This window comes from Schistosoma haematobium, chromosome 1, assembly GCF_000699445.3.
Source record: "Schistosoma haematobium chromosome 1, whole genome shotgun sequence".
Taxonomy (NCBI): domain Eukaryota; kingdom Metazoa; phylum Platyhelminthes; class Trematoda; order Strigeidida; family Schistosomatidae; genus Schistosoma; species Schistosoma haematobium.
The window spans coordinates 2,490,239-2,515,796 of NC_067196.1; the positions used below are offsets into that span (position 1 = coordinate 2,490,239).

General features: G+C 38.6%; 1 protein-coding gene across 1 annotated transcript in view; it reads left to right on the top strand.

The window, feature by feature from the left end:
- Positions 1–4,645: 4,645 nt before the first annotated feature.
- Positions 4,646–25,558, top strand: part of AHCTF1_1 (Protein ELYS) — a 63,890-nt gene continuing 42,977 nt past the window's right edge. Inside the window, exons 1-9 of the mRNA XM_051210835.1 lie at positions 4,646–4,726; positions 6,351–6,973; positions 8,425–8,583; positions 10,646–10,717; positions 11,161–11,269; positions 17,262–17,441; positions 20,919–21,006; positions 22,273–22,607; positions 24,851–24,914. Of these exons, the coding sequence (XP_051072911.1) occupies positions 6,373–6,973; positions 8,425–8,583; positions 10,646–10,717; positions 11,161–11,269; positions 17,262–17,441; positions 20,919–21,006; positions 22,273–22,607; positions 24,851–24,914 (1,608 nt within the window). The 5' untranslated portion in view covers positions 4,646–4,726; positions 6,351–6,372. The remainder of the gene's footprint in view (positions 4,727–6,350; positions 6,974–8,424; positions 8,584–10,645; positions 10,718–11,160; positions 11,270–17,261; positions 17,442–20,918; positions 21,007–22,272; positions 22,608–24,850; positions 24,915–25,558) is intronic.

Genomic DNA, 25,558 nt, shown 5'->3' on the forward strand with positions numbered 1-25,558 from the left:
CTGCCGTAGTAAACCTGATCGAAATTTCAAGTCACCGGTAAATTTGTAGTACGTCCTTGGGTTATTATGGTTTCAAGAGATAACTTTTTTATGATTGATGGTTTCTGTTGGTAGTGCTTCATGCTCAAGTAACATTGCAGCCGACCTTAGCGAGGCTTTTCAATGTATGATTCTGAACAAGCGTTTCGCATGCTTGGATGACTTTGATAGCACGCTAAAAGAGTTCCAAAAGGTATGGAAGAATAATTTTATCCCTTCTCAGACTGCCCATACTCATTACATCCACAAGGAAAGCAAGCAGCTGAAGGATGTCAGGTTCAAATACCTGTTTGTTACGTTTCACTGTACATTTGGTGATAAGCGGAAATCAGAAGGTTTGAAAGTGAATCAAAAATCGTGAGATCTTTAACTGATATCTGACGTTTAAGGTCTAAATTCCGTAATTGACAACCAAAGTTCCGTGTAAGACTGGAGGAGCAAGGATATGTCATCAAATACTACAAAATGCTCCACAATCATCCATGTAGTTCATGGACGGTTTGTGATCCATGGACAATAAGATTGTTGTCGGAACAAAAAGAAAACCTGAAGCCAGTAATATTGCAGTGCCATCAAGCAGATGAAGTAATAGAAAGTATTAAGGAGAGAACTGGTGAGCAGGTTACCGCTGCTGATGTCAAAGCTATGAAAATTAAACTCAACTGGTAAGTGTATATAAATGTACTTTTTAGGTTGTTGTACTCGGAAGCAGGTAGTGGATATGCTGTGACAAAAAGGTGAAGTGAGGGAACATTTAGAAAATAGATATGTAACGAGCATACGTTTCAGTAGTTATGACCAAATACAGTTGTACAATACATATCCAGAAGTTGTGTGTATTGACTCTACTTATAATACCAATAATAAGGAGTGTGTATATTTTTCGCTGTATCCTACTTTGTAGATATTCATTATTCCAGTTGGTTGAAACGGATGATTTTGGTCGAGGACGTACTGTAATATTTGCGTGGACGCAAAAGAAAATGCGTGCAAATGTAACCTGGATTCTTGACAAATTCAAGGAAATCATGGGAACAACAACACGGACAGAAACATTCGCTATGGACTGCGCACGATCAGAAAGCGCGGCTATCCGTATCACACACGGGCATGCAAACATTATCCTGTGCGCCTTCAACGTAATTCGCGTCTTCCGCCATTCGCAAGATCAAAAGTGTTATATGAACTTAAGAAAATGCGTCTTGTCTATCTTGAATATGAAACCGGTGACTAATTGTTTATGGTTGACTGAAGACGGCATTACGAGGTGGATGTAAATACGTGTGAATGCAATTGCAGCACATTTATTATGTGCCAATATTCATGCCACTATCTGCTACTGGCATATGTTAAAAGACGAACTCTTACAGGTAAGCTTTATTAATTATGAAATATAAACTGTATAGCTCACCAACTCTTTAGGTATTGCAGCAGATGGAAGTTACTTATTACGCATAACTTTCAAAATAACACAACAACTGCATTACCAAGACGGAGTGAATTGTACATAAGCATTCAACAAAGCCAAAGAGTCAATAAGCATCGCATCATTGAGAAGTATGGTGAAAGTTTCGCGACGGGAGTTGAGAAAAAAGTGAACAATTATTATTTAACAATTCTTAATAACAACTTGTAAACTTGTTTTTCTACTTCAGTATTAATGATAATTCAATAAACTTATGCATAATTTTTATTTTTCTCTTATTCCTACTTTCATGGGGATGAATACCAATAATATTTACGAGTAAGTGTCTATAAGAATTAGGAAAGAATAATGCCATGAACTGGCCCATGCGGCAGTGGTCTTACTTTCGCTTGTATCTACTTTAACTAGTATATTTCTGTAACAACGTCCTTTGTGTTGTACAGTTTTCAAAGCATCTATAGTACCTTGGTATGTCAATGGGAGTAGTCCACGTAAGGTGCTGACCATGAGGTGTGACTTCTATGTTAGCTAGTTTGTCATACCATTCACGTCTAACTCGAGTAGGCCTGAAATCATTTTCGACATAGATCATCTACGTTGGTGATCTACACCATGATAAGTTGCCCAATTTAATTGAACTTCATACTCAAGCATTACCTGTATTAACAGAATTGTCTATAGTTTGCCATATCAAATTCATCAATTTTTGTAGTACTGTCATTTTGAAAACAAAAGAAAGGATAAGAAAAAAGCTGGAAAAACATTGCTATAGTAAGAATAATCATCTCACTTCCTTCACAATCAATCCTGATAAATATGTCACTAATTTGTACTCCATTGTATTATCTGTTCATAAGATGGAGGCACTTTCTCTGGATTTATATTTTTCTGTTCCTGTAGCACAAATCTCTGAATTGACAATCAGTGCCCGATTTGAAAACCTCTATGATCAGTTGAATACTTTAGCCCCTTCGTCCTTAGAGAATTAAAGTTGGTTTGTGGTCAAACTATTGGATATGGCGCATCCGTTTGTTTCTTCTGGACGAAAGCAGAGGAGCATATTAACTCCTCATCTTTTAACCCTGATAGATGATCTGGTATTGTCATTATGAATGAGTCCGATTACAAAAATAAAATGGAATCCATTCTCAGTTATAAGAGCAAATTTATGGCTGATGTTGACTCTGATGGATTATGTAAATTAGAAAAGAAAGCAAAACCATATCTTGTGAAATTGTTAAACATGAATGCTATCAACGAGGATGAGTTTAATTTGTTAAAACCTATGGGTTCGTCGTATCCTGATTTATGTGGATTACCAAAACTTCATAAGCCTAATCCCCCCTACGTCCAATTCTATCAATGTGTCAGTCACCTACATACAACCTTGCAAAATGTTCTACAAAAGTATTAAACCCTATCAGAAATCAATACTGTAAGTATTCCTTGACTGACTCATTTGAATTAATTAGGTACTTAAAGGACATAAATATAGAGACAAAGACAATAAGCTCCTTTGATATGAACACTTTATTTACAAATGTACCTCTCAGGAAATCTATTGATATTTTGTGTGACTATATCTTTCTGAATAACCTTCCACTGCCATTTCCTGTTAACACTTAAAGATTTATTATTATTCTGTACAGATAATGTAAAATTCACTTTTGAAGGTGAGCACTTCCGACAAGTAGATGGTGTAGCTGCGGGTCGCCCTTTAGGACCATTGCTGGCTGATGTGTTCATGGGATATGTTGAAAATTTAGTTGAAGACTCAATTCGAAAGATGGGTCTGTATAAATGGTATGTTGATGATATAATAATCATAGGTGATAAAGGTGAGGACATAAACCGCTTGTTAGAAAAATTCAATACGCGTAGGTGTTTAAGGGAATGTCCAGAAGTGTTTAAGATGCTGTAAATCATTAGGAGATCTCCTCTAGGATGCCTGTAATCTAATCGGGAAAATTGAGTGATTAGAGGCGCTCTTCATCAGACTTGAACCTGATTCTGCGAACTGATTTCATGGTTCTCCGTTGGATACTTTACAGAATGTCCTTATTCTTATGGAGTGAGGGAGGAAATACTATGTTTCCGTACTCTAAGTGAGGACGAATAAAACTGTTGAAGATTATGTGGAAAGTTCTTCCGTGAAACTGGCCAAAAATGCGCTTCAATGTTACCGGGGCAAGGTTTGCTCGAAAGGCATTTTTGTGGCAGTTAGCCTAAGACTTTAAATCGTAGAGTACCAGGACTCCTAAATCTTTTACAACTTGGGATACTTCTAGACGGGAGTTGCCTAATTTGTAGCTGTAGTTTGCAACATGTCTCAGACGGACCACTTTACACTTTGAAGTGTTAAAAATAAGTCCTTTGTCATCTGCCAAAGTTTGAAGTCCAGTCAGATCCTCCTGAGGTGCCAGTTTTTCCTCTTGGTTGCTTATCTCTCTCCAAAGTTTCACATCATCAGTAAGAAGCGATAAGCCTGACGATACCTGTTGTGGAAGATCGTTTATGTAAATCAATCAAAGAAAAGGTCCTAGTACTGAACCCTGAAAGACCCTACTAGGACATCCCACAGCCTGAGAGGAATCGAAGTTAACCCTGATCTTCAAATGTCGATTTTTTAGATAAAAAGTTGGCCAGTCAATTAAAGGCGGTTTGATACCTAATCGTTTGAGCTTATTGATAAGACATATATGGTTGACCCTACCAAAAGCTTTTGAGAAGTCAAGGTATATGACGTCAATCTTTGCCTTGCGATCAAGGATGGTTGTCCATCTGTCCATCGCAGTCAGTAGGTTGGTTATACAAGAATGACCCTTCCTGTAACCGTGCTGTTTGGGTGAAAAGAAGTTTAAGGATGTATGACATGTTAAGAAATGATTTTGAACACAATATACTTACTATCTCTCTTTCTCCCTACCAGATTAGGACAACTTAAAGGACATAGCAGGCGAGAAGACAAGCCAAGAACGAACAAAATACCCGTGGAATACATGTTTTCACACCGAGTCATCAATTCATGGAACCTGTTACGCGAAGCAGTGATGTCAGCGCCTCCAGTCGACTCATTCAAGAGAAGACTAGACACTCACAGAAGCATACAAGAAAAAGAATAACATAGGTCATAGGTCTTCTGTCCTTACTACGCAAATCTGAATCCGATATTGGATATAGGACTGACCTTCGTGGAGTTTCAAAAACCGGACTGATGTCCTCCTTGAATATTGAGTACTTGTAGCCGGTTGTTGTTATCGAGTAACTATATTTATCACTCCTCTACTGTCATAATTCAATTTCAATACTAATTTTTTAGTTTAGTTGACCGTAATTATCCATAGGTGTTTATAGAAGCAGATCAGCGTAGCATATGCTACATCCGGATGTAAGTGGCCACTTAAGTTACGTCCTAATCAGGTCGCTAGTATCGTCATGAACTAATGTGATTTTTGGTCTGGTTACCCTTTGCACTATCAAGTCCTCCTGTATTATTTTAGGCCCCGTGAGTCAACACGAATTCGGCGCTTCAAAACGCTCACAGATAAACATTTGTAAACTCTGGATTTTTAATAATCGACAAACAATGTAGTACGCCGGCTAACCTGTTTTTAAGATTATTGACTAAATTGTTATTCCTACAGCAAATCAAGTCGAATTTATATCTTACTTCTTACCCCTAACAGGTTTTAGGACGTTTTGTAACTAATGTTTGGTATCATTTATGAAGTTTTAGTGGGTGGTTCATAAAGATCGATAGGGGTCCCGGATAAAATAAAATTACTGAATAATCGGACCTGCACCCGTACGTAAAACTAAGCATCGACCCTAGGTAGTTGAGCAAACGACATTAAGCTTTTTCGAGGTGGAAAATGAATGTCAAATATTGTATTCTTACCCAAGTTGTTTGAATCGTTTCGTCTAATCAAATCGTAGAAGCGATAAGATTATTATGTTTACCGCTTCCTTCACTTGGATCACTTATGAAGTCATGCTACAAAAATGCGTGTGTGGTATATTTGTGATATTGTATCAAAGTAAGTGGTAATGCGGAACGCCATTGATCTGGTCGCTGCGGATACCAGTCCATAGTAGGTTGTCACGTAATCTAAAGTGTTCTTTCAGTAGTTGACACACTCACAAAGAGATTACAAACCCGTCAGATCATAGCTGATCAGAGACTACAGTTTTGGGAACATCTCTAATTCTGGTTTATGTCTACTTGCCACGATAAAGTTTTCCTTGCATACTAGATAGATTAACCCCAGATTGGATCTGGTGATAAGGGTTTTATACTAGACTGCCACTTCGTGATTAAAATTTCATTCCATCCATTTAATAACTGTATTAGCCTTCAAGGTTCCCGTTTAGGTGTTATCAAATTATAACAACAACCTAGTAACCTCGGCAGCAGTTGGAAACCATAAAGTAATTCTCGACTCAGACTACTGAAAACGAGTAATTGAATATCAGCTAGAATAATGGCGAATTATTTCTTAGTATTATGTCCATCATAAGCATCATCCAGTGATTATGGAATACTGATCGATTTTTCTCAGCATTTCTCGCTGTCTTTCCTTAATATTAATATGAAACGAACTGAAGAGGAGTTATCATATAAAAACCGGTGATTATGTTTAGTTAGGAGTTCGGATTAAGTTGAAATAATCCCATCAGTCATGTACATCTATATAACAGGTATCTCCATAATCAAACGACACCAGTAATGAATCTCGATGTTGCTAATATACTCGTTTTTAGGATTGATATCAAACATTTGTTGTCAATATCTTCCTAATGAGTTTATGAACGTATTCTCTTAAAATATAGTTCTATTTTTTTAGAAAGAGTATTGTCATTGCTTTTCTTACTATTTACTTTGCAGCTAACCAACTAAATATATCAACATGCAACCGACATATTTGGAGCCTTTGGGTTCAGTTAATTTCTCAAAATTCAAGACCGATATATCGTTGAGGAATACAACGCAAATCGTCTTCAGTTCATCTTCAGCAACTGTATGCCTATACGATATACACAAACTTGACTGCTTTCGTGACAGTCCAAATTGGTCACATCAATTTACATGGATACCTATTTTAGATTTAAAATATTTATTGGATAATGTATCAGACTCTCCTGATGATTTGTACAATTGGCATATTAGTAAAGTTATGTTTGTAAATACTTCAACTACGGCAAGGCAGTCTTTAGCCGCAGTTCTTGTAAATATCAACCAGAATCGTTCACTTGTCTGTTTTTTTCGTTCATTGAGTACAGCAAAATGTAACATAACTATTTTAGTAAATGGGGCACTAACCTCACTGGAGTGGTTGCCTCTTATCGATATAGGATGTAAGCCATCGGAATCGCGCTCAATGAACTCTACTATGGATATTACGGATCAAGATATTTCCAAAGGAACAAACAAAACTTTAAGCTCCGTTTTATCAATTTTTGATGGTTGTTTCGCCCTCGGTTTTCAGCAAGGACTTGTAGGTTTACTGGGTGAGTATATATTTGTTTATGTTTTAGAGACATGATTGACCTTAGACTTGTACACTATTGGATCCTAACTCAGTAGTTTAAAGGTTAAGTGTTCGCACACGCGACTGAAGGTCCTGGGTTTGGATCCTTGGTGCGGCATCGTGGATGCGCACTACTGAGAAGTCTCATACTGGGACGAAACGACGCGGTGCTTTTAAGTCATTCTTTTTTCTCGAATCATATTGTTTGTGTCTAATCTTTTCTACTACCACAGTTACTGCTACTACTTACACTATTCTGGCATTGCTGTATTGATGTGGCTTTTTACCCTGAACCGTTGTTCATATGAACCAGATTCTCCATTTTTTATGACTAACTGACTAATACAAATGTGCGTTAGCCCAACCAGTTAATCTGCAGCTACCAATATCGTCTAGAGCAATAGTTCATGACTTTGTGGATTGCTACTGTGTATTGTTCCGGTTAATGCTACATTACTCCTGGAGTGTACATTGGTTCCAGTTGCCATACTCCATTAGCTCAGCGAAATAAAACTATCAGGGCAAATCACCGATTAGTAGTAGTAGTAAGTATTAATAGTAATAGATAAGAATGTGCGTCGATGTGGGGGGTATGGTTAGGACACGTGAAGTATCGTACACGAGCAATGTTTGGAACACATTTACCAAAAAACTCCTGCGGTGTACGCTTGCTTTATACTTTCATGGACGATGTTTCTTAACCATTGAGTATTATAAATTGGGTTACTTATCAGAATATTTGCCTTCTGGTTGTCGGATGGACATTTTGCATACCTGATAAGTAACTCCATTTGGTAAAATCCGGGTGGTGTTTTTGAGTTGATGTCGAGGTTTTATCAGGCAATCCATGGTTGTCGAGACGTCTACAATAAATGAAATGGACTGTGCACTTAAATCACTTCAGTCTTGATAATCACCTCAGGTGATGATGTAAGTTTTAAAGTAAAACTGTTTCGTGATAGTGTCCTCTTCGCTTTCATTATATGGTTTATTAAAGTTGGCATGATGCTTTGTATTCCCTATCTTTTTGATCGTGGGCATTTATTTGTTGAAGTTATTGTAGCTACTTATCTGTGTATTAAAAGTATCAGCATTATACCTACAAGAAATATATATTTATGATTTTACTACAAAAAGCAACAACACCATGTTGTGTTTATAATCGCCTTTTAATCAAATAATAATGTTTGACTAACAATCAAGTTTAACATGCACAGTTCATGCATTCTAAAATTTGGTAGACTATATTTACAGTCATTTAGATTTATTTCAACCTCTTTGTTAGTTATCATTGACTAACAGCTGAAATATATTCCACTGATTTGTGGTTGAATAATCATTTAGTAACCAGAGATTTTAACTTGTAAATATCTATCTATATATGTCTGGTTGATTACTTGTTTTCTCTCTTTTCTTTTTCTTCTTCTACAGATATGTGTCTAACACATACTCGTGATGATTTATTAAATGATATACCTGAGACATCAATTGCAGTTGAAAGATCACATTGTTTAAATTGTTTTTCTTGTAAACAACCAATATCTCAATCATCTAATGATAATATAGAACACTCACTAGTATATCTTGACGGTAAATTGAAGTAATCCTTTTTTAAAGGTTGAAACAATGTTTTAAAATCTACTTAACAGTATATAAACTACTTTGACAAATTGGTTACTTTCAAATACTTATTTCGTTGGGAGACTTTTTTATATATTGTTTGGTTGTTTTGTTTGAGTTAACTGGTTCTATATTTTATTTTATTTTAACACATAGATATTGGTACAAGGAGGCACCGAATACATATGCGCCACACATATCTCATTTGATATGTGTGAGGGCTGTGATACTGCCCGGGTGTCCAAATCGAAACAGGTGGTTTTCTTAGATGGCCACACCCGGAGCCTTCGACCTAAAGGTCTGATCCACAAGGCAGTGGAGAAACGTTAGGAGTTACAGTCCCATGGTAGCCAGTGACCAATGATTGGTCCATACGCCATTTGTTCCTTCAGGATACTGAAGCCAATGTCCACCATTGGTTTGAAATCAGGGTTTTCCAACTCCCCTAGGTGAACTCTCTATGTCCACCAACCCGGTTAAAGCGCCGGACATTCGCTTTTCGTTCTCTCAATTTCATAAACAACACCCTTGGTGCGAGAAGGTAGTGAGTAGGACTTCCCTGTCAGATGCTATATACACGTGGCCATGTGAGAGTATTTGGAGAGGGATAGCTGACTCTCCTCACTCTCGGCCGTACCAGGCCATTTGGGGGCACAGTTATACTTGTATTACGATTGTTGATAAGCGAGAGGACCTTTGAGTAACTGAACCACATTTCCGTCATAATCGTATCTTGTTTGTTTCGAATTGCCATACATGTCATGCAAGGCTTTTTCTAGTCATATGATACGTATTTAACTGTTTTAACAGTCATTAGTTTTCCTTTAGTATCTTGTTAACTTCGTTTCCGTACTGATACTTTGGTTCTCTTGGTTGCGTGGCTTGGAGTAAATTCGATTGTGGTGGCGCAATCGTACTTATATTTTCTTAAAACAATAGTTTTCTATATCTTAATTTAAATATCTTTCCGAACACTGTTCTGGAATCGTATTTCCGCCTGTAGGAACTATATCTTCATTATTTTGATATCGATTACAGTTGACATTAAGTCCTCTTCACTGGTCTCCACCTTGTTAATATCCTTTGTCACTATGCTAATGTGAGGTGTAGCATTTTAGAACGATAAACATTTTTTCTAGGTCCTATGCTAATGCGGTTCAAAATATAGACAATTCATCATATTACTAAGCTGAACTATACGCAATCAGATCATTTGGTAATATAAAGCCTCTAAAATTTTGTTGTTTTTCTACAAATCACTGTTGTAGACACATGAATGTATTACCCATTATATTTTTGTGTAAAGGATCGGTGGTATTGAAATAATTAGTACAAATCAATCTTCGGTTCGCAATTTTAACCCCATTCAACTTAATGTAGTTGTTATTTATTTTATTTAAACACAAACATTGGTACAAATAGGCACCAAATAGATATGCGCCACATAAATTATTCAATGTGTGAGGGCTGTGATACTGCCCGGGTGCCCAAACCGAAGCAGGTGGTTTTCTTAGGAGGCCACATCCGGCGCCTTCGACCTAAAGGTCTGATCCACAAGGCAGTGGAGCAACGTCAGGAGTTACAGTCCCATGGTAGCCGGTGACCAATAATTGGTTCATACACCATTTGTTCCTTCAGGATCCTAGAGCACATGTGTACCATTAGTTTAGAATCAGGATTTTCTAACTCCCCTAGGTACATGCTCCGTGTCCACCAGCCCGGTTAAAGCTCCGGACATTCATTTTTCGTTCTCTCAGTTTTGTAAACAACACCCCCCTCCACGAGAAGGCAGTGAGTAGGACTTTCCTGGTGGTGGTTGCATGTACGTGGCTGTGTGAGAGCACTTGGAGATGGAGAGCTGACTCTACCCACTCTCGGCTGTACCAGGGTATTTGGGGTGCAAACTGTTTTACAGCTTGGATGGCATTGCTCATTTGTGAATTCATTTTCATTATTGTGCTAATCATTTGATTATTTGAAGTGATATTCAGTAATCTTTTTATGCTATCATTCTTTGATATATTTCACTCAGCCTCAGTTCTGCGATGGAATGATTTTACATATAAATCTGTCAGTGGTAAAACATTATCTTCAATCCCATCTGGTAAGTTTTTTTTGTTTATATGTGTCTGTGTATGTAAATTCCTTATTACATATTGTTTCATATGATCATGTTCGGTTTAACATATTCGTAGACATAATGAATCTATGGATTAATCATCGGAACACTCAACTTTCAAACATTGTTGCAGATTCGAATTTCCCTCTGCCTAGTTTAGTTTGAACAGTTAGATGAAATCAAAGCTTTCTTACAAAAATGTATCTTAACAAACCTGAATACATGGGTAGGGATGCTGCCCATTTCATTCTGAAGATTTGGTTAGTATTGATCATCCTTACAAAAAGTATGTGACTCAAATCTACTGAGTACACATATGCTTGTAAATGGATACAAAGTTTTACTATATCACATTTACTAGGTTACAAATCTTTACGGAGGCAAAACATCTAAATTCTAATCTGTTTCATCATTATTATTAATTATAGCTGGTGTCTACGTGTCAGCCTTAAGTTATATTCCACAACTTCAAGGTCTTGCTGTCGGCTTCAGTTTTGGTGGTTGGCAATTATGGTCATTGGATCGACTGAATATGGAGTAAGCGTTGTGTGAATTTCTTTATTTTTTTTACAAAGATGTAAACTTAATCTTCTCAATTATGCCTTATCTTTTACAATGGCTGTTTTCGAAATTTGAAATCATACAACTTTTATTATAAAGTTAAACAATAGTTATAAACGATCCTTTGATAGGTATATGAAAAACAAATATTTCTGTCCATAGAGTGGTTTTTGTATTTAATCGTTAATTGACTTTCAATTATTGGTTTGTCAGTTAACTGATGCATTTCACCCATGTTGGTTTGTGTAATTACGTAGTATCTATAGCCCCCAAATGCTCTGGCACAGCCGAGAGTGGGTAGAGTCAACTCTCCCTCTCCAAATGCTCTCGCACGACCACGTGCATACAACCACCACCAGGAAAGTCCTACTCACTGCCTTCTCGTGGAGGGGGGTGTTGTTTACAAAACTGAGAGGATGAAAAGTGAATGTCCGGAGCTTTAACCGGGCTGGTGGACACGGAGCATGTACCTAGGGGAGTTAGAAAATCCTGATTCTAAACTAATGGTACACATGTGCTCTAGGATCCTGAAGGAACAAATGACGTATGAACCAATCGTTCGTCACTGGCTACCATGGGACTGTATCTCCTTAGGATGCCCCACTGCCTTGTGGATCAGACCTTTAGGTCGAAGTCTCTGAGTGTGGCCCCCTAAAGAACCACCTGTTTCGGTTTGGGCACCCGTGCATTATCCCTGTAATTAATAAGAACACCAGTGGGGACAATCGGATGTATTTGACTCAAAATTACAGGACTTGTTAATAAAATCTAACAATCAAATAGTAAATACGTAATCTGCAAAATGTCCATCAATTGTCTCATAATGACTCAGACTTCATTGTTCTTGCATTTTCATACAAATTGCATTCTGTTCCCGTTCTTTATTGTTTGATCCTCCTGTCTCTCTGCTGTCAGACCTTTTCACGAGTAACGTCATATACTACTTATGTTAATATAAGTAGCACACATCACATCCCAACCCTCACACAAATTGAATGATTTACGTGACACATATCTATTTGGTGCCTCCTTTTATCAATGTTTATGTGGTTAAATAAATAACGAAATAGTATCTGTAACTGGTAATCAATATTTATATAACCCAGAGTTCAGTAAATGGTTTTGTGCTCAAATTTATTGAGTTGCATTATTTATTTCCTTGTCTATACTTAACTGAGCATTTAGTTAGCCATTGTTTCCTGCAAATTCATTATTTTATGAAGTTTGCACTCTTTATTCACAACTCGAAACACTTTGGGGGGGGACGGGTTTTAACTACCAAACAGTTTTAATCTCAGACCTGAAAGAGGCCCCCTGAATGCCCTGGTACGGCCGAGAGTGGGGAGAGTCCGCTCACCCTCTCGAAATACTCTCACACGGCCACGCGTATACAGCCTCTGCCAGGGAAGTCCTACTCATTGCCTTCTCGTGGCGGGGGTGTTGTTTACGAAAATGAGAGGACGAAAAGCGAATGTCCGGCGCTTTAACCGGATTCCAAACCAATGGTGCACATGGGTTGGCTCCAGTATCCTGCGGGAACAAATGGCGTATGAACCAATCGTTGGTCACCGGCTACCATGGGACTGCATCTCCTTACGATGCTCCACTGCCTTGTGGGTTAGACCTTTAGGTCAAAGGCTCGGGGAGTGGCCCCCTAAGAAAACCACCTGCTTCGGTTTGGGCACCCGGGCAGTATCACAGCCCACACACAAATTGATGAACTCTTTATGCCTATGGAAATTACCTTTCTCGCTTTGAAAAGCAAACAATTGATTCAGATTATTATCATTACAATTATTGTCATTATTAATACTATTATTATTATTACTACTATTATTGTAATTATTGTTATTATTATTATTATTATTATTATTATTATTATTATTATTATTATTATTATTATTATTCCACATTATTCACCCTCTTTTATACTTATACAGCGGCTCGTCTTTGGTGGAAATTCGACTGTATCTAAACGTTCTCGAGTCACTGTCCGGTTGAAAATTGTATGTTACCACCGAATACGAGGACTGAAGCAGTTTTTCTGAAACCACGTGCACCATTCAAACTGGCTGCCTTCAACGTTCGCACACTTATGCAGGTCGGACAACAGATAGGGCTGGCTATGTCTTTGGAAAGTCTTAATATTGATGTTTGTTGTCTATCCGAGACCCGTATTCAAGACTCTGGTGAAGTACTACAAATTCGATCTCCATCTGTCGCTTCGAAAAGCTTGTTTTACGTGCGCTTATCCGGGTCCCTTTGGCATCTTCGTCCGGTCTTGCTGGCGTTGGTACTGCACTAAGCGCTAGAGCTGAAGCAGCACTAATCGATTGGATCCCCATTAACAGTCGGTTATGTGCTGTTAGATTAGAAAGTTCCATCAAAGTGAGAAGAAATCGGCGTGAGAAACGATGTCTTTTCGTCATCTCCGCCTATTCCCCGACAGATTGCAGCCCGGATGCAATCAAGGATGAGTTTTACCACCAGTTATCAGTTCTTCTCCAGAAAGTGCGTTCGACAGATATTGTAGTACTAGCCGGAGACTTGAATGCCCAGGTCGGGCGTCTAGGCACAGAAGAGAGTCGTTTAGGTGGCCGATGGGGACTCGTTGGTCGCAGGTCAGATAACGGGGACCGTCTACTGCAACTTTGCACAGACCACAACCTGTTTCTGGCTAGCACTAACTTTCGGCACAGTCATCGCCGATGTGCCACCTGGCGTCCTCCCTCTGCATCTCAAGCCTGGACTCAGATTGATCACATCGCGATGAGCTACCGCTGGCGTGGTTGTGTACAAGACTGCCGCTCCTTTTGGAGTACCTATCTGGACTCTGACCATGCCTTGGTCTGCGCCAATCTTGCCTTACTTTTCAGTGGCCAACGAAGTGACCACCACCAAAACATTGATGTTAGCAAGCTGGTTGCAACTTCTGTTGCAAGTAAGTATCGAACCGAGCTAGCCTCTAGGCTAGCTACCACTCCACCGAAAAGTATAGACGAGCATTGGTTGCAATTGCATGACGCCATGAAAATGGCGGGATCAGTCAGTTGTGGGTTTGCGAAACGTCCCGCTTTTAAGCACTGGGTTTCTCCAGGTTCCTTACAACTCATTGAAGCCCGTCGGTCTACTCCGGGTGACCGTGAGTTTGACCATAAACGAAGGATGTTACGTAAGGAAATTGGGCAAAGCTTGCGTAAGGACCGAGAAGCCTGGTGGTCGATGCGTGCTAATGAGCTGGAAGCAGCAGCTGCATCTGGTAACTACGGGAAGCTCTTCCAGCTCATCCGAGCCACTGGCAGCAAGAAGTCTGGTGTGAGTGAAACAATCTGCGAGGATGATGGGATGCCAATCACTAACATCCATCGACGTCTTGGACGATGGGCAGAATTCTTCGAAGGGCAGTTCGACTGGCCTGCTGCTCCGGCAACATCGGTCAGACTGTCCTGCCCACCATGACCGGTGACGTCTGATCCACCAAATGAGGCGGAAGCCCGCAAGGAACTCCAACTCTTGAAGCGTTACAAATCACCTGGCCCAGATGACTTACCTCCGGCTCATTTTAAAGATGGTGGTGACTTTATGACTAAGGAATTGACGACGTTGTTTACAAAGGTTTGGGAACTAGAGAGTGTACCAACGTCATGGAATGAGTCGATAGTTGTCCCTATCTTTAAAAGGGTTCACGTCGTTCCTGTAACAACTATCGGGGGATAAGTCTACTTCCGATTGCATTCAAGCTATTGGCTTCCGTCATTCTTCGTAGGTTGTTCAAAACCCGAGGAAGATTGACTCGCGAGGAGCAGGCTGGGTTTCGTTCTGGTCGAGGATGTATTGATCATATCTTCACCCTCCGCCTAATGTTAGAACACCGTCATACTTATCAAAGGCCAACAATCGTAGTGTTTCTTGAAAACAGGTCAGGAATGCCTTCGATTCGTTGGACAGGACTGTTCTCTGGGATTGTCTATTGAAGAAGGGTGTGCCTGAGAAGTTTATTAACATCCTAAAAGCCCTATATAAAAACACCTCAGGCAGAGTGAGGGCATACAACCACCTCTCTCCATTGTTCCATTCGAGCAGTGGGGTTAGGCAGGGTTGCCCAATCTCACCATTCCTCTTCAACTTTGCCATCGATGACATTCTGGAAACAGCTCTGATGGATGTAAGTAATGGTGGTGTGGATCTGTTGCCTGGAGAAAGACTTCTCGACCTTGAGTATGCGGACGATATTGTCTTACTGTGCGATAATGCCCAAGGCATGCAATCCGCACTTAATCAGTTGGCAATCAGTGTCCGTAGGTATGGAATGTGCTTCGCACCTTCGAAGTGCAAAGTACTTCTACAAGACTGGCAGGATTCTAATCCTGTACTCACCCTGGATGGTGAGCAGATAGACGTAGTTGAGAAGTTCGTGTATCTGGGTAGCTGCATAAGTGCTGGTGGGGGTGAGTGATGAGATCAATGCACGAATAGTGAAAGCCAGAGCGGCTTATGCCAATCTGGGCCACCTTTGGCGCCTTCGTGATGTTAGTCTGGCTGTAAAAGGTCGGATCTACAACGCGTCGGTGAGAGCAGTTTTGCTCTATGCTTGTGAAACCTGGTCTCTCCGAGTTGAGGACGTTAGACGACTCTCTGTGTTCGATCATCGCTGTCTCCGAAGGATTGCTGACATTCAGTGGCAACACCATGTCAGTAATGCAGAGGTTCGGCATCGTGTGTTCGGTCACAGAGATGATAATTCAATTGGTGTCACCATCTTGAAACACCGACTTCGGTGGCTTGGACATGTTCTACGAATGTCGTCCCAGAGAATTCCACGTCGTGCATTATTTGCCGACTCTGGGACTAGTTGGAAGAAGCGGAGAGGTGGTCAGTGCATGACATGGTGTCGTGGTATGAAAGAAAGCTGCAAAGGACTGGCTTCTGTTGGTCCTTCACGACTCCCTGGTTGGGGTCCGAGAGATGGTGCTACACAGTGGCTAGAGACGTTATCAGATATGGCTCAGAATAGAAGCCAGTGGCGATCCTGCTGTAACCTTCTTTTACTTTCTTCATAAAAAGTGGTTGTGTCTCCTTTACCTGAAAGATTTCTTCTGATTGTACCTTTTCGTTCCGTCGTTACTACCACACTACCTTACTCCAATCTCTTCGTCGTTGTTCTCTTTTTCTTTTGCGCTCCTTAGTTTTTTTTTTCTACTTCTCTTCGAATTCTCATTGTTTTGTGTGGCGCATATATATTGGCGCTCTCTTGTACCAATATTCATGTGTTCAAATAAATAAATAAATAAAATAAATCATGTTGTTTGATATCAAATTTAATTCGAAAAACATAAAGCAATATGTAGTGCTCTTTAGGAATCCATAAGATGATTACGACGTAGGCTGTTTACATTGTCCAGTTTTGAATTTCCTTACACTATTTTTACTGCTTTCGGATTTTTACTTACATTCAGTAATGATTTAGTTCGATATGGCCTAAAGGCATTTTGATTTTTATTCAGAAAATAGCTTTCATCGGACATATCTGATTATATGTTGCATATCTAAAAATGTTTTCAGGATTCTCTTACTCTCATGCTACCATTCTTCACTTTATTAACTGCAAAGGATAATGGGAGTGATGTTCACAGCATTCAACCACCGCGTCTAAAAGTCCAAATCCTTACTCGATTTAATTTAGTTTCGAAAACTATACAGCGTCAACAATTTTCACATATGAGACTGCATCTCCTAACGTTACTCCACTTTCTTATGGGTTAGATTTGTAGGTTAAAGGCTCAGGGAGTAGTCCACCTGCTTCGGGTCGGGCACTCGGGTAGTATCATAGCCCCAACACAAGTCAATGATAACTGCATGGCGCGTATGTAGCTGGTGCTCCCTTGTACCAATTTTCATGTGTTTAAATAAATAATTAGATAATTAGAATTGGAGAGTTATAATCTATACCATTTTCTTTCTCTTTTAGATTTTGTTTGCGACAAGCTACTCCAGCTACTCCTGTGGTTAGTTTCAACTTTCTAGAACCTTCGGATGATCCACGATTTTGTTGTTTTATTTGGGTTGGTTGGCAATCAAAACAAGAAACTGAAAGTGATGGTGTGTTTAGATTTACTGGGAAACAGAATTCTGCAGGAAACTTCCAAAGGTAAATTTGGTTTTTAAAGGAATTAATGTATTGGGATATTCCAAAAAGCATCGTAGTTTGTGCATTTAAAAAAAAAAGTGTTTGAAATGATAATGAATGATTCTAGAATGTGATATGTATGAAAAGGATGAATACCATCGTCTGATTCAAAGTTGTCTATAGGTAATTCAACTTAGTAACACGAGCTTGTAATATTAGCGTTAACTTGGTTGAAATATGAATGTGGACAACTTTCTGTGCTCTTTCTCTCGTCCTTTAAATTGATCTTGAAGAAGTGAAGTCGTGACTGAAATATATTTTTGTACTATCCGAAGAAACTAGCTTGGAGGACAACTATTTCTTTGTTCTTACATCTTCAAAGAACGTAGAAAGTGTTTTGATTGCAACGATTTGATCGATCTGATTTTCTGTTGTGTAGTCCGGTGAAACTAATTTAGTTTTTTGCATGTATTTGTAAGGAAAAATGTTACCGCCTATGACTATTTTATTGAATTCACATAAACGTACCAATCTCACTATTCCCGTTTCCTTTCTCCTGGTCCACACCGCCGCATTATGTGTTCGTACATGGTGTTGTCCATCTTGAACTTGGTGTTTAGATTCGCCATCATGATTGTCAGTTGGGCACTTTCATAGAATAGAGTGGAGCCTCTCATAAAACTGGTCTTTATCATTTTTACTCCCATCATTGGTAGACACAGCATTGAATGATACTCGCTAAATCCTTCTGTTCTTTGTTTTGAAAGATGCTTTGGTGATCATTGACTACTGGGTTTCCCATTCTATAAGTGCTTTTCGTGCTTCTGTCGACAGCATCAGTTCAACTGCTTGTGTGTAGGGCATCTTATTCTCCCGAACCAGAATGCGATAACACCTCTGTTGAAGTTAGCCCAGTCGGTCTCAAGTATTCCAAACAGAGCCAGATTGTATTATCTCATTCGTGTATCTGTATGAATGATCTTCCAGTTTAGGCATTCCATGTCCGTATGTTTGTTGTTGTCCTGTTTGTAAGAAAGGATATCGGCGTAATGGCTTTTTAAAACTCGGTCTTCGCTTTGAGGGATCAGAACTTTTTTTTATATAAATACTCTTAGACTCTCAAAACAGAATTTAGTTGGTTTTCGCTGGTCAGCGATTTTTGAGCGATGTTCTTTATAATCTCTGCGGTTTTCTACCCTACATTCAGCCCTTCTTTTTATGAAGGTTTGGTACAGGTAATAGATTCTTTGGAGGTTCAGGAAAAGTTAAACTAGGGATAGCTTCACATAATTAACTTCAAAGAGCACTTTTTATGGTGATATTACAGTGAGACCATAATTTATGGACGACCTTTGAGCGACGCTGAAGTGACCTTGAGTGGACACCTGATTAGGACTAAATGAGGGTTATAAAGCAGTTCGAATTCTCATTTACAGTTGATAGTTAGAGTTAAAAATTAGATTTTGGGTTTTCATCGCGAACTGACATCAGATATAATGTCAAAACTCTATTTAGCCAAATGTATGGATGAATTTCGCGCCAAAATTCGTGACTCATTATCTTATATCTGATTGATTCGTCCATAAATTATAGTCTCGCCTGATATTACTTCGGTTCTTCAAATGAAAGTAGATATGACGGTATTTGAACTTGCAAACCAATGTTTTTTTTGTATAAAATCTCATTAATGACATAATTGTTTACTTTTACAATAAATCATTAAATTGAAATATCTATAAAGTTAGACTCCTAAACGTCCTGGCACGACCGAGATTGCGGAGAGTCAGCTCTCCCTCTTGAAATGCTCACATAGCCACATGCATACAGCCACTGACAGGGGAGTCCTACTCACTGCTTCTCACGGCGGGGATGTTGTTTACGAAATTGAGATGACGAAAAGCGAATGTCTGACGCTTTAACCGGGTTGGTGAATATAGAGGATCTACGTAGGTGAGTTGGAAAACCCTGATTCAAAGCCAGTGGTAAATATGAGCTTGCTCCAGGATCCTGAGGGAACAAATGGCATATGAATCAATTTTCGGTCACCAGCTACCATGGGACTGTATTTCCTGACGTTGCTTCACTGCCTTGTGGATCAGACCTTTAGCTCAAAGGCTCCGAGTCTGCCCCCCATTTGTTGTGAGTTTATGTCCGGCTTTTAATCACGTGATTTATCCAGCAATAAAAATACGACTTATACAATCTTAGCACTGTGCCAAATCAATGACGTTGGACTGGTATGAGCAGCCTAGCGTCCTTATTGGTCCTGTGTTCGCCTAGCCCGTTCACTTGAGTCCAGAACACCAATACCAGCTTCCACTATGAGAATCGAATAATTTATTTCAGACATACTGGGTTTTTATATCAACCAAACAGACCGCAACGCACCATAAAATAGGAAATAACATTTGTACACAATAAAGCCAAAAAGTGGCTGTGAACGTGGGAGGCAGTAGTCAATAAACTGAACATAGCTTAAGAACAGTAGATCATACAATAATAAGTGATAGGTCAAAATAAAGCTTGTAATAAGAGGAATATAAATATACATAATCTAATTATTGAATATTTATACCATGAGAATATATAAATAATAATAGTCCATTGATAAGTCCCAGATGTTACTCGTATTCTTCACTAGGATATAACACCCTCCATAAGAAAACCACTTGCTTCGTTTTGGGCACCCGTGCAGTATCATAGACTTATGTGGGGAATATGTAATTCGATGCTCTTTTGTATCAATATTCATTTGCTTAAATAAATCAATATAATAAGTTTGACTCCATAGACTCTAAAGTTAAGTCATTATTTATTGATCACTGTAAAGGGTATAATATATGGTTGTTCCATTCTATCTTCATATTTCTCATGAATCAGTCATCAATTATTTATTTATTTGAACACATAGATATTGGTACAAGGAAGCACCAAATACATATACACCACACAAATCTCATTTGGTTTGTGCAAGGGCTGTGATATTGCTCAAAGCCACACCCGGAGCCCTCGACCTAAAGGTCTGATCCACAAGGCAGTGGAGCATCGTAAGGGGATGCAGTTTCATGATAGCCGGTGACCAACGATTGGTTCATACGCCATTTGTTCCCTCAGGACACGGGAGACCATGTACACCATTGGTTCGGAATCAGGGTTTTCCAACTCCCCTAGGTGAACTCTCCATGTCCACCAACCCGGTTAAAGCGCCGGACATTCGCTTTTCGTTCTTTCAATTTCATAAACAACACCCTTGGTGCTAGAAGGTAGTGAGTAGGACTTCCCTGTCAGATGCTATATACATGTGGCTATGTGAGAGCATTTGGAGAGGGATAGCTGACTCTCCTCACTCTCGGCCGTACCAGGGCATGTGGGGGGCATCAATGATTGTCACCTAATGTTACATTACATATTATAAGTAATTTCTTATAATGAATAGAATTAATCTTGAATTTACTTTCTTATTCTTTTTAAATTATTTTCTTTCATAAAAATTATTAGTCCAACAGTAAAATTATTCCAGTTATCCTATAGACGTCGTTATGAATTATTTTCAAATAAACATAAAGAATTCAATTTCTATTACCAGGTAACTAATATAATCCATAATAATGATACACATTCATGTAAATTATTAACTCAATATTAATCATTTCAATTGTTTATTGTTCTTTTGTGAATGAAATGGTGTATGTTTATTTTTTATGTTGAAGATAAATAAGATGATAATACTGTATCGTTCTGTTTATGAAAGTCAGTCAGTAACAGTATAGAACTTCGTACGTACGTACATCAGTTCGAGTTGCCATACCACATTAGCACAGAGATGCAGTTGTCTATTCAAATCCAACAGTGGTAGAGGTAGTAAGAGTATAAACAGTAATCAGAAAGATCAGGGTTTGAAGATGTTATTCAATGAGTATAATCCAGTGAAATAAATTTGGAAAGAGAAAAAAAGAAAGGGACATGAGGAATTCAAAAGATTAGAATTTGGGAGAACACAAATAGTGGATACACCTGCACTCACCACTGCAAACGATTTTGAGCCATGTCATTCAAGGTCTCTAGCCATCGGTTGTTATCGTCTTGCGGATCCCAACTAGGCAGTCTAAACAGACATGACTCAGTCCACTTGTCAGTTATGACTCCATGGATTTGTGCCGTGTTTTGATCTGGCCACCCCTAGCTTTCTTCCAACCTACTCCTACACCATGAAACATCGCATGTCGGGGCAGTCGGTGGTTGGGCATACGTAACACGTGTCCCAGCCATCTTAATTGCTGAAGTTTCATTGCTTCAATTGATTTACCATCCTTACTTAGTACCCGTTTCCTAACAACTGTATTACTTACTCAGTGGTCCCAGGATACTCGGGCAGTGCTTCTAAGACACCTATGATCGAATACTGGTGACCTACGAATACCTCGTACTCTTACCGGGCATGTTTCACTGCCATAAAGTAGGACGGAACGAACTGCTGCACAGTAAACACGTCCTTTGATTGGTAGACGGATATCTCGCCTATGCCATAAATGACGCAAGTTGGCAAAAGCTAGTCGAGCCTTCTGTATCCGTGCTGAGATTTCGTCACACACCAGACCACAAGGGCTGATGAGACTTCCAAGATAAGTGAAGCGGTCGACACGCTCAATTACTTCACTCCCTATCACTAGTTCGGGTGTCAATGCAACCCAATCCTGAAGCAGCATTTTGGATCTCGAGAATGGGGAGAATCGCATTTCGAACATGCTTGCATTGTTGCTTAGAGTGGTCAGAAGACTGCAAGTCAATCATTTATTATAGTCTAATATTTTTACTTATATTATGATAAACCTCTTCTTTTATTATTTTAAAGGATTTAATTGGTATTGCAGAACGTTTATCTACAACATTATCTGGTGATAAAATTGACGATAATAAACCTCAATACACATCTAGATTACTTTCTGTTCAATCACTTCATGCACCGGGTGATTTCATTATGGATAATAATAATTATCATCATCCCAATAATAATAATAATAATAATAATAATAATAATAATAATAATAATAATAATGCTGTCACCAATCATTCTATAGGAATGATACGTTTAATTGCTTTTATATGGAAGTTTTCCGAATCTGTTATTCGTATTGGTCTGTTTGATTTGGATCGATGGTATCATGCACAAATGCCAACTTATATCAGGTATGGGAATAAACAGTAGTAACATTTGAGGAAATTTGATAATATTATGTATTGTGCATATTATGGATTAAGAAAGACATGAGATGAAGTATATGTTTGTATAATAATGAAGTCGTTCTTACTTAGATAGTTTTGTGGAGTAAAAGGCTTAGTGGTTTAAGCGTTCGAATTTCATCATCTAGGTCTAACTTTCAAATATTGTAGTGTCAGTCATTATGTTAAGCCCATATACTTTACTCTAACTTTCGGACAGCCCAATCTATTCGTTCTACTTAAGTCATATTTTGACCTTGTTAATTATCCGCTTATCAGTCTTGATTGTTTTTATATGAGCGTACATGTTTGTACACTTCATACCCCATGTCTCATCACATGTCTGTAGTTTATTTTGTCTGCCTATAAATATTGAGTAACGCCTGGCTAAAAGTGAGTTGGCTTACCGGCCATCTCTACTGCGCTGCATTCTGCTTTGTTCTATTTGATTCACTTTACATACAAAATATATGTATTGAAAGGCCATTCTCGTTAATTGACTAATCTAAGTTCCGTTATTGACTAACGTGGTTTAAGTCGATGATTGTATACGAGGATAGGTGATAACAAACATTCATACGATCTAAATGGAGTCAGATCCACGAGCCACTAAATATCACTTCACCTACTGCAGTTTGAGCGATCGAATAGTAATAACTTAACCTTCATATCCAGGGTGTTACTGAATGCCAAGTATACGAATGTGTTCTTGATAAAATGAGTCAAATAAGCAAATCAGGTTCGACTTGAATATAATTTCTATCGTGTAGTGAGCTCACTGACGATTACCGGCTTATCGATGAATTTCCTAATACCCTAATAAAAGTAGCCATTTGACACATGACACATTAGAAACGGATATCACGTATAGCATTGAACGATCGTTTCATTATATTACAAACTGATTTAAATCTGAACTATGGTATAAACGATAGACTATACGTTCCGTAATTGGATTTGATATAGTTGTTGTGCCATATTGTTCATGATTCTTCGACCACCCATTTTCAACATATTAAGGACCTCCAATCCAAAAAAGCCTTACACTTTTTTTGATTACTGAAACTAAAAGCCAGTGATTTATTTGGAATCCAGGTAATCATACTGTAACATACCTCAATGATTTTACTTGGTAAGGATTCCCAAATCCATCTACTTATTTACTGTCATTGTGTAGAAATTTTAAATGCTCACATGATCAATATCCACTCTTGTTTGTACTGCGTAGTGAAAGCCAATGAGTTCTTTGGTTAAGTATCGATAATTGTCCTACTAGTCGTAATTTGCAACATTATTGAGGTAGTGATGTAGTGAATGTGAACACAAGCAGGGACAACCAAATGTTTTTGAATATAACGTTACAAAATCTCTTAGTAAAATCTGAGAACCATACAGTAATACTTCATCTGGAAAATGTCGATTAGTTGTCTCAGACGACTGTTCCTTCGTTTCAACACAAAGCACTCTCTTCTCATCCTCTTCGATCTTAATCTTCTGCCTCCAGGCATTTCACTTTCAATTGATGATATATACTACTTATGTCTGTCGATATCAGTAGCACACACTATAGTGACACAAAATAGATTGTTGAATAGTAAACCTATTTTTTCAATATTAACACAAATATATCGTAGTTGGTACAAAATGAGTTCTTTTGCTTCACACACACACATGTGCCTAGTTAAATTGTTTAAACTAGTGTCTACAGTATCTTTGAAAGAACTTATAGAACAGTGAGTTCGTAATTATACTCAGTTGACTTTTTGCAAGTTTAACCCACTCTAATCCATTTGTCCCAGTTTGGGAAGCCAAGTAATATAATTGCCTCTCGCATACAATATAGTTTAGAGCCGAATACCTGTACGTTCATTGAATTAGTATCAAAATTACACACACACACACACACACACCAGAAGTGTTAAAACATATGTTTACTAAGTTATCCTATTCTGAGTTATATTTGTTATGATGTAAATGGTGTAGAATATATGTTACTCAAGATGAGAACTTTGAAGGTGTTTTGTTTGCTTCATCGTGAAAGTTTCACAATCAAACCAAATATCATCTCAGAGAGCGAAATAATCCTGTGTTAGGTCCTATTTACTCTGAGATTTCAATTATTTAAATAAATAGATCAGTTAATTATTTAGTTCATTTTTGGAAATAGTTATTTATAGAGAAAAACCTGCATGTTTCTTATCTCATTGTAGATCTGATGACACGTTTGTTTCTATTTTTGATGCATTAATTCCAAATCAAAAAGTACACTTATTGGTAAGTGAAAGTGTGTTTTTTCTTACTGCAAACATGAAGCTAGGACTTTCGGTCTCGCACACGAACGCTTAACTTCTTGACCACTAAGCTGGTCTTGGGTTCGAGTCGCACGTGTGAGATCGTGTATACGCACTGCTGAGGAGTCACATACTAGGACTTAACTGCTGCCCAGTGCTTCCAGGTTTTCAATAGCGGTCTAACATGGATCATTTCGTGATCTCAATCAAAACTCAACATTTATTTATCTAAACACATAAACATTGGTACAAGGAGGCACCGAATAGATATGCTCCACATAAATCATTCAATTTGTGTGAGGGCTAAGATACTGCTTGAGTGCCCAAATCGAATCGGGTGGATTTTTATTTCAGAGGACCACACACAGAGTCTTCGATATAAAGGTCTGATCCACAAGGCAGTGGGGCATCGTCGGGAGATCCAGTCCCATGGTAGCCAGTGACCAGTAAATGTTTCATACACCATTTATTCCTTCAGGATCGTGGTGCCGATGTGCACCATTAGCTTGGAATCAGGGTATTCCAACTCCCCTAGATGGACTCTGTGTCCACCAACTCGGTTAGAGTGCTGTACATTCGCTTTTCGTCCTCTCAAGTTGATAAATAATACCCCAGTGGCGAGTTGGC